Source organism: Hylaeus anthracinus, unplaced genomic scaffold (assembly GCF_026225885.1).
Source record: "Hylaeus anthracinus isolate JK02 unplaced genomic scaffold, UHH_iyHylAnth1.0_haploid 0, whole genome shotgun sequence".
NCBI classification, from domain to species: Eukaryota; Metazoa; Arthropoda; class Insecta; order Hymenoptera; family Colletidae; genus Hylaeus; species Hylaeus anthracinus.
In genome coordinates this window covers 12,153,837-12,163,363 of record NW_026533254.1, presented here as the reverse complement: position 1 = coordinate 12,163,363, position 9,527 = coordinate 12,153,837, and the positions used below count along the sequence as shown (strand labels likewise).

The 9,527-nt window shown below is 44.3% G+C and overlaps 1 protein-coding gene across 1 annotated transcript in view; it reads right to left on the bottom strand.

Moving 5' to 3' along the window:
* LOC128888728 (octopamine receptor Oamb) overlaps positions 1-9,284 on the bottom strand; it is a 15,253-nt gene extending 5,969 nt beyond the window's left edge. Inside the window, exons 1-5 of the mRNA XM_054145823.1 lie at positions 9,003-9,284; positions 3,124-3,261; positions 2,297-2,395; positions 2,095-2,222; positions 460-597 (exon numbers count right to left, since the gene is read on the bottom strand). Coding sequence (XP_054001798.1) covers positions 460-597; positions 2,095-2,222; positions 2,297-2,395; positions 3,124-3,261; positions 9,003-9,263 — 764 coding nt within the window. The 5' untranslated portion in view covers positions 9,264-9,284. The remainder of the gene's footprint in view (positions 1-459; positions 598-2,094; positions 2,223-2,296; positions 2,396-3,123; positions 3,262-9,002) is intronic.
* Positions 9,285-9,527: the final 243 nt, after the last annotated feature.

The window sequence follows — 9,527 nt, the reverse complement described above, 5'->3', positions numbered from 1 at the left end:
ATTATTAACTCGGCATGCTAAATTTCGTAACTTTATGATCGATCCCTGCCGAGATACAGAGCGAAACGGAGCTGGACGTACTGTTTGCACGCGCGAAGAACGAATCTGGCATTTAAATATCCTTAGATATTCAAAATCGAAGGCACAGACGTCGATTTATTTGTGAATCAATACTATATACGGAGGTAACTATCTATGTAGAGCGAGAAATCTATGTAAAGTCATTCTTCTCACGTACAAACAGTATGCTCCGTTTTGCTTCGTGTCTAAAGAGTAGGTTGCCAGAAAACCCTTAAACCAATAGGATAAACTGTCTCCTCTGCAGCGAAATTTTCCAGATGCAATCTTCTCGCGTGCAAACGGTACAAAATCGTGCAACTTTTCCAATTCGCAAAAAAGTTGACGAGAGACGAAGGAATCCGAGCGAAAGCTCACGGTGGCCGCGGAGGCAGTGGTTACCTGGAGCCGAGCATTTTCGAGCCCTTTGTCGTGCGGAAGCCTTGATTAATGGCCTTCGTCGTGGAGACGGCCGCGTTGTATATTCGCCAGTAGAAAAACAGCATGACCAGCATCGGTATATAGAAGGAGCCCAGGGCGCTGGAACGCGAGAGAAAAATAAAAAAAAAAAGGGGGGGGGAAAAGAGAAGAAAAGTTTTTAATCTCAATATCCGAGCGCGCAACGGGGGAACAATTCCGCGAGCCGCGAGGGGATCGTCCCTCGCCTCGCCAGGAACAATTTCAAACGCGGATCCGCGCTTAATGGACGTGGCTATTAAAACTTTCGTTTGATCTCCCTGGTACCGGGCCAGGATTAGTTAACCATTTCAATTCTTACGGACCGTTTCCTCGTTCCATTCTTCGATGGTTAGCGAGCGTAACGGAACATGGTTTCATTGTCCAACAAAATTAGACGTTATCACTGTTGAGAAATTACGAGTTGAGATCTCTCTGACAAAAAATGCATGTATTACTTCTGCTTGGTCTGCGAGCCTGCAAAGTTTCGTACGAATCAGGACCAGACCTGAATCCATGTTCGTGGTCCTGTGAGGGTTATGAATTTTTTTTTTGTTAAGGCACCTGATACCTCGACCTCGAGATCAATAATACATGTCACCACCATCTCGAAATGGCATTCTACGATTAGCCAATAGGAAATTTTAATGGATGAAATATATTTTCTTGATACACACAAGTTAACGCGTCGATTGGAGTCGTATATATGTCCGACGGCCAATGGAACGTCGCTCGGTCTACTCAGCGATTGATTTAGATGCAACGCCAAGAATAAAGCGATCTGAATCGATTCGCGCGCCGATCGCGATAATACACGGTAAGAATAGAACCAGTCTCTGGCAGATAATCAGATCTCACGCTTGACATTGCGATGGTTTCTGCTGCATCGGACGCGCCGAATTAGTGCAGTGGAACTCGGGTTACGTAAGCTAGTAAAGATTTTATTCCGACGCTATTTACGTCACGCGTTTCTTAGCGGAAGCGAATTATCCAGAAGGGTCCGAGTTCTCGAAGCGTGAAATTTGTATGCCATCGATCCTCTTGATTCATGGCAGTTGATAGTTTCACCGATGTCGGGAATAAAAATGCATGGGATGTAAACATGGATTCTGGGATTTCGTGGAATTTTCAGCTCTTGACATTTTTATTTTAGTATATCCGAAGCATCGAAATTTCCATGTTGAAAATTTCAGCACCCGATACTTCGATCTTAGGAAGCTTCGACACCCGAAATTTCCATGTTGAAAATGTTGGCTCCCGATACTTCCATCTTAGGAAGCTTCGACATCCGAAATTTCCATGTTGAAAATTTCAGCTCCCGATACTTCCATCTTAGGAAGCTTCGACACCCGAAACTTCCATCTTGAAAATGTTGGCTCCCGATACTTCCATCTTAGGAAGCTTCGACACCCGAAATTTCCATGTTGAAAATTTCGGCTCCCGACATTTATTTCCCCCGGAACCTCGAGGTTTAGCAATTACTATAAAAAAGAAATTCAATCTCGAAAGCCAGAATCGCGAGGGGAGGGGTTGAAATCATGAGAAAGTTCACGTTTCTTGTTCGGGATTAACGAGACTCACCTATAGACGACGTAACCAGCATCGTTGGTGAGCTCGCAGATCCAAGGACACGGTTTCACCGGAACCAGGATGGTGGTGGTGTTGAACGGCCCCTTCTGAGCGGATGTCACGTTGTACGTGGGATGCGACTGCGGAACCAGCGAAAGAAAGTAGAAGAACGTCGTGTAACGAGGAAGAAATTGTCGGGGATGATGCTAGTTACCCGTTTGTCTTTCCAGCCGACGAGGGGTGGGAAGCAGATGACGAAGCTGAGGATCCAGACGGTGGCGACTAGAAGTCTGGCCCTCTTCGGTGACATGAGCTGCATTTCGAAACCAATTCAACCACGTCAGCAATAAATCGTTCGATCCAAAGGACACCATTTTTTAAAATATTTAAAAATGTTGTATACATTAGTCTAACCCTTGGAAGCCTGATTTTCCAAACTGAATTCTACAAAATATCGATATATTTATCGTGGTACCCAGATAGAGGGAAAAATAATAAAAAGAAATCACAAATTATGCAATGCAGCCAAATATTTAAAACCAATGGCAAGTGTACGATTCGATTTAAAAGTCCAGTATCGAATTTGAAACTTAGGTCATTCAAGGGTTAAACGTTATTTCTATTTTCTGTAAAGTTGGAAAGGAAGTCCCTTGAAACAATTCGAATTCTAATTGAAATTTATTTAACTATCTTTTTCCATTAGCTAATAGCGTTTTCCGAAAAAGAATCTAAAAATAGGTCGGAGCTATGGTGGTTCTTCAAAAAAAAGAGAGAGAGAGAAATAAAAGAATGACTTCGTTTCCAACCTCGTGCTCATGCGAAAGTTACATTATGGTGCGCATCGGAAACTTCGGACGCGCGTCAGGAGTCAGTGGGAATATCAATCGATCGATTAAGTCATCAGAGGGAAACATTGGCCACTAAGGGGCGTATTTGGAGAGAACAAAGGAGAAACCGGAGGAGACGAATGGCTTCATCGAGCGTGGCGGCCCGTACACCTGTTTCTCGAAATCGAATAATGGCTGAACGGGGGGTACTTGCCTGAGGGTAACAGACTGGCCTGGTCACCGCTAAGTATCTATCGAGGCTGATGGCACACAAATTCAATATCGACGCCGTGCACATCCACACGTCCACTGCCAGCCAAACGGAGCACCAGATATCACCGAATATCCAGACCTTTGTAACAAAAATTGCTCGCTTTATTCGTCCCTGTTACAATGTTTTCAGTAGAATTAATTCTTTAGCAATATCCTCCGTTGCAGAATATCTAGATTATTTAGTTTTATTATCTCTCTACGCAGCCGATACATTATTTATTTAACCCTTTGCACTCGAGAGGTGACTTGAGAGACGTGATTAGGTTTCACGCAGCAAATCTACAATACCTAATGTTTCTTTAGGTTTAATTTCTTTGGAGCTCCAAGTGCTAATAAAATGATTGTCGGCGACGTAAAGGTGACCTTATCCTGAAATCTAGATAGCTTAACATTCATGGCAATAGAAAGCTAAGAGACATCTCGAGTTGCTGATAGATACCAACAAAAAAATGACCTCGAGTGCAAAGGGTTAATTTTCGTAAGGTGCCACTCTATTCGCTCGAATTTAAAATAATTCTTCCTCGAACCTACTGTTATCGTTCCTCACCCCCTTCCACTATTTTTTTTTTATAATAACCAGATTTTCGATCATTTTTCACCCGTATCTCAAGCGTATACACTTTCCTTTTACGATCTAGTGGCTTCTCGCGATTCCACTACCCGTCTTCGTTCTCTTCCCCTCTTTTTTTTTATTTTAGCGGGAGATCTAGCGCTGAGCTGCTTCGGAATCCACGTTTCAGCGATACGTACCCTTCGCACAATACGATTCCTTCATCAGTCCCCCTCCATTCGCTATTTCAATCTCCTCATCCTTTCCGAACATCGAAACCAATACTGCACCGAAGCTCCCCTTATTCCATCGCGCAAAGCTGACTCGAGGAACTCGAGGCTTGCGTCGGCAAGAAATGCGAATTTTCTATCCGTAAGCGATGCGTTTTTTGAGATTTATGTATTTGTAGCCGCCAGCTACCGAGCTCCGATGGAAACACGGCCAGGTTGCGCGTTCGCGTCAATAATGCACGGCTGGGAAACAATTCGAGGATCGTGTTCCCGAACGGGTCGTGTAGTCGAATCGAATTTCGCCAACGGGACATTCTTTTGTCTCGGCCAATCGTTCAATTTAGTTACGTTTCACAACATTATTTTATGCAGGCATCGCTTGTTAATATTACGCGTACGTTATTAGCCGTAATATTTACTGGCCATTTCGTTACAGTATCAACCTTCGTAGGAACGAAACATACGAATTAGTTACATTTTGATTTTGAAATAGTTTGTGCTGTTTCGGATAATACGATTTTCTGTTACGAATAAATGGTGAGTTTATTATAGAAGAGAATTAATTTCTACACCTATCAACCCTTTGCACTCTCAGTCACCATTAGGTTTTCTTTAGGTTTAATTTCTTTGGAACTCGAAGTGCCAATAAAATGATTGTCAATATTAATTCAATATAACTCGATCAATATAAGTCAATATAATTTTAGCATTCGTGGCAATAGAATGCTAATAAAGGATCTCGAATTACTGGTAGATACCAAAAGAAAAGGCCTCGAGTGCAAAGGGTTAAATAATGTATTTATTTAACGCATTATACAATTTCGTGTCGATTCTTCCTACAACACCCTTCTCAAGGTTATTCATTAACTCGATTCCTCCCCGTATCCTCCCTTGATTCAATATTCCGGCAATCCCCAGACCCAATCCCAAGAGCTCGATTATCGAACACCGTACTCCCCATTATGGACACCCATGACGCACGTCTCCCGACGCATTATTCCCAGGTAAGACAAGAACACCGCACGACGCCTGGATAGAGCCGTGATGCGGCGGTAATGGAATGCACCCTTCCTGAGTGCACGCAGCAGGTGCAACGGGGGTTCCAATCCGCCCCGGCGCAACGCTCCGCAAACCGTGGTGCACGCGCCTGTACAACCACCTGTTTCGAATTACCCTCGACCCACGACCCCGTCGTTGTTCGATTCGATTAGTTCCCTACCTCCGCCCCTAGCGCCGCGTAATAAACGCTCCTCCTGTTGTTATTAATCCCGTTCCCGTGCGCTTTCGAGTAAACGTTACGCCGCTTGCTCCGAGAATCGCCGATTAGACGTTTCGTTAAACCCGTTGGCCGAACGCGTTACTGGCGCGACGCTGCAATTCTTGGTAGCCGGTAAAATATTCGATTGCACGACGTGGAGATTAAAAGTATCGGGGTGAGTGCTGTCGGGATTGAAACGAACTTTTATTTTGGAATTAAGTGAGTATAAAGCGAAGAAGAAAATTCAAGTAGATTAGACCGTGCCAGATCAAACAATAGCGCCACTCCTGCCTGATTGAATAACAGAGAACCGTGTCAGGACAAACAATGGAAAGCAACATTCCACTGTGTTTCGTTGACCAAGGTAAAGTAGAATTAACCCGTGCCTGACCAGACAAGACAAAGTAAGCTTTTCAAATGCCCGATCAAAAACAATAAAATAGAACCTTCCAATACCATGTCCGAGCAAACAATGGAAAGTAATATTCCGCTGTGTTTCGTTGGCCAAGGTAAAGTAGAATTAACCCGTGCCTGACCAGACAAGACAAAGTAAGCTTTTCAATTGCCCGATTAAAAACAATAAAATAGAACCTTCCAATATCTGACCAACCAACCGAAATCGATATAAAATAAATACATCAAGTTTTAATATTCCCTAACTAACAAACAATTCCACCAGAAACCAACTTCCCCTACCATCGGTTTCATTCGCCTCCAAGAGCGAATTCGCCATCTCGAGTAAATACAGGCAGGAAAACTTTCAACTTTATGGCAGTGACGGGAATTTCTCTCTCGCTCCCGTTTTTGCAATTTCGAGATCCCTAGGTCGCGTCGTTCCCCAGGCCGATTTTCCTCCTCCGAGGCCAACGTAGATTTCCCAGAAGCTTCTCGGCGCGTGCAAGGGTCCGATTTACCATTACGTTGAAAAGTGAACACCCTACCGGCGGGGTGGTCGATGAATATGCGAACACCGCCTCAGGTATCGTTCTCCTCCGCGGAGGCTACTTAGAGATGTATATACCGCGTCGCTTCGAACTTGTTCCTGTTTTTTTTTCTCCGAGGTAAAAACAGATAAGAAGCTTTCCAGCAACGTATATATCCCCGACGACGTAGCGTGCCGTAAACGTGGCATTAATATGTTGCTTAACGATTTTGTTCGCTGCGAGAAGAAAACTAGTATGGAAATTCGAGTCATTATTTCGGCGAAAGCTAGCTGAAGCAGTATTAACGATTTCCGGGTGGGTTTAGTGATATTCTAATTATTTTCAAGTAATTAAAACGAGCGATTTCACTGTCAAAGCGGCGAAACACTAGGACAAGTAGAAATATCGAGCTATGGTCAGACGCGTCCACCGAAACCGTAGCAGAGGAATCTTCAGAATTAATTTTCTCGAAAAGGAAGCTTAGCACGAACAAACCACACCGGACACTTCTTACTCCTTTTTAGACGACGAATCGCCCCATGGTAAAATTAAAAATCGACCATCATCATTCTCCGCAGCAGCTATCGAACATTAATATTTCCAAGCTGACCATCGCTGATATCACTGTTTCTCTAAACCGTACTTTATTTAATTCAACAAATATTAACGTACTTTTAATAAATAAAACTACCAAAATAATCGTCCATCGAATTCCACCTCGGATAAAAATCTAGGTAATCCAATTCGGAGCGCGTTAAGTACGGGCGTCCCTCGTCTTCGAAACCGGATAAGAAGCGCCGCGGCCTGACATCCCTCGCCTTCGCGACTCACACCCCTTTTCCAGCGTGAACGTTCATCTTTCAGAGGGGGCGCGGCGCAACCCCCAACCCCGGAAGAAGCGAAGGACGACAGCCAGCAAACTGTTGCGCCTAACCCATCCCCCTCCGGTTCGCTAACGCGTCGTAACTCCCGCAGTTATTTCGCGTCTACTCTTTTTTCGCCAGGAATTCTTTAGGGTGAACGTTCACGTGATGGGGTTGCTGGAAAACTGAACGAGTATACCGCACGGGGCAGGTTAAACGGCCGAGGTAATTGTTCAGAGGTATTTTTCGAGCACCTTTTACTGCTCGTCCTGGAAACAACGGGGGATGAGGGTGAGTTTCTTTTACGAAGGGATGGGAAATTGCATTCATCGTGCTGCGATGGCTTTGCTTTGAGATAATACTGCGTGACTTCTAACAGACGGTGGAAACTGTCTGGAAGTCGAAGGGTGTGTTTAAATAAATAATTATTGTTTAAAAGTTAGCACAGTCGACTACCGTACGGTGGATAGTTTTCAGCGTAGGGTAAATTGGACGAAAATTTCTAATTTCAATTTCCTATAAACTAATCAAGCTAATTACTTCAAGGTACTATTCCATTTATTAACGCTAAATATCAAGGGTTGCTTTTCCGCGTCAAAATTAAGCTTGCAACCGGGTCAGAATGCTTCAAAACCCAACATTTAATGCGCTTAACATTTCACTTGTTCACTGTAAATTCTGATACGTCCAGCGAAACGTAGTATAATACTCAAAGTGTGCTCAACGATATATGATAAATAAATTACGATTGAGGAAAGGGGACCATTAAGGCTAAAAATTCGTAGACGTTTTCAAATAGCAGCAATGTCTTCGAAATAAAAATTTGCTCCGTAGACACCTACAATTAACTGTCCTTATATCCTGATAATATAATAATTTACTTATACCATTTCTTTCTCCTTATATACCACCCTCTACCGCTTCTACATCCTGCACGCTTTATTTCACCCTCGAATCGAGCCAGTTATCCCTGACGAGGACCACGCGTTGGATCGAAACGTCACAACCTCACGAAATTTTTTAACGATTATTTAAACTGCTTAATACCTAGCTAACTGGTTGCGGCACGAATTGAAGCACTCGACGCGGAGTATGTTCGATTCGAAAATCTTTGCGGTCTGGGTATCGACGCGCAGCGATTCGGGTAACGTCGGTCGAATATTCGATTGCGGGCAACAAAGTTTCAAATTTCGAGAATGGGTTTCCACGAATATCCCGGCGTCCCGAGACCACTCGAAACTCGAGCCAGCGGATCCGCCACTTTGAAACTCGCTAACTCATCATCGCCCGCCGGCTCGCAAATGCCGGTTCGATTGACGCCATTGTTCGATTCTCCTTGTATCGAAAGAGTGCTGATCGATTGCCGCGTGGAGAATCCTGAATAGACCCAGGACCCCGATGAGATCAAAGGCTGACAGTTCCCCAGAATCCGCTGGGAATAACTGGAGGGAAAAAAAAGCAGTCGAGGCACGGGGCGGAACTTTTCATTTCGGGATCAGAAAATTCACTTTTCCTTCCAATTTAAAGGCTTTTCCAATTTTCCGCACAATTTATCGTTTGGTTTCAACCATTTTTTTCCCCCTCGCAGCGAAAGAGCGCGATTAAACAAATAGATACACGCAAACGCTCCACCACCTCCCTTTCGTGTTTAATATAAAAATGTCCAAATATTGTTATTTTCAAGACGATTGTATTAATTATAAATTCAAACACGTCGCGTTGAATACTCGCTTTAAATACGTATATTTTCAAAATAAATCCTGGAGCAAACTAAGAGATTCTTCCTAATAAATAAAACCCAATAAACAAACAAAACAATATATATATACATATATTCGAAACAAATCTACCCCAATTGTTACTCCACTGTCTCAAATCCATTCTTCTTAACGTCCTAACGACCCAACGTCCGGGTGCTCCAAAACTTAAGCAAACCTCGACTTTCTAGAAATAAAAAAAAAAAAATAAAAAGAGGAAAGTACGATGAACGGCGTACCTTGAAAACCTCCCACGTGGCGCTGAACGGCAGAACAGCGAGTCCCACCAGCAGATCAGCGGCGGCGAGGCTGACGATGAATATGTTCGTCACGTTTCGTAGTTTGCTGGTGTAGCAGACGGCCAGGATCACGAGGACGTTTCCCAGCACCACCATCACGTTCACGATCGCCAGGACGGTTAGGGTAATCAGGATCCACGGGCCGGACCACTCGACGCGCTCGTACAAAGCAGCGCATGCGGTGGCGTTCAGTTCTCGCATCTTAGTTGCCAATGTCCTTTGGAGCGTCCGTGCGATCCTCTCGAAGGGTCTCGAAGGACTTCCTGAACGACTGTCGAACTGCACTAGGTGAACGCCACGCGACGACCTGGACCTCCATCGCGACCCTCCAACGGACGACCGACGCGGTGATGGATCATCGACTACCGAGGAACGTCATCGTCGGCGAAATGGAAACGAAAGCGTTCGATCACCCTGTCTGGAGGAGTCACGCTTCTTTCGTGGACCTGATTTCGAAATGGAGCG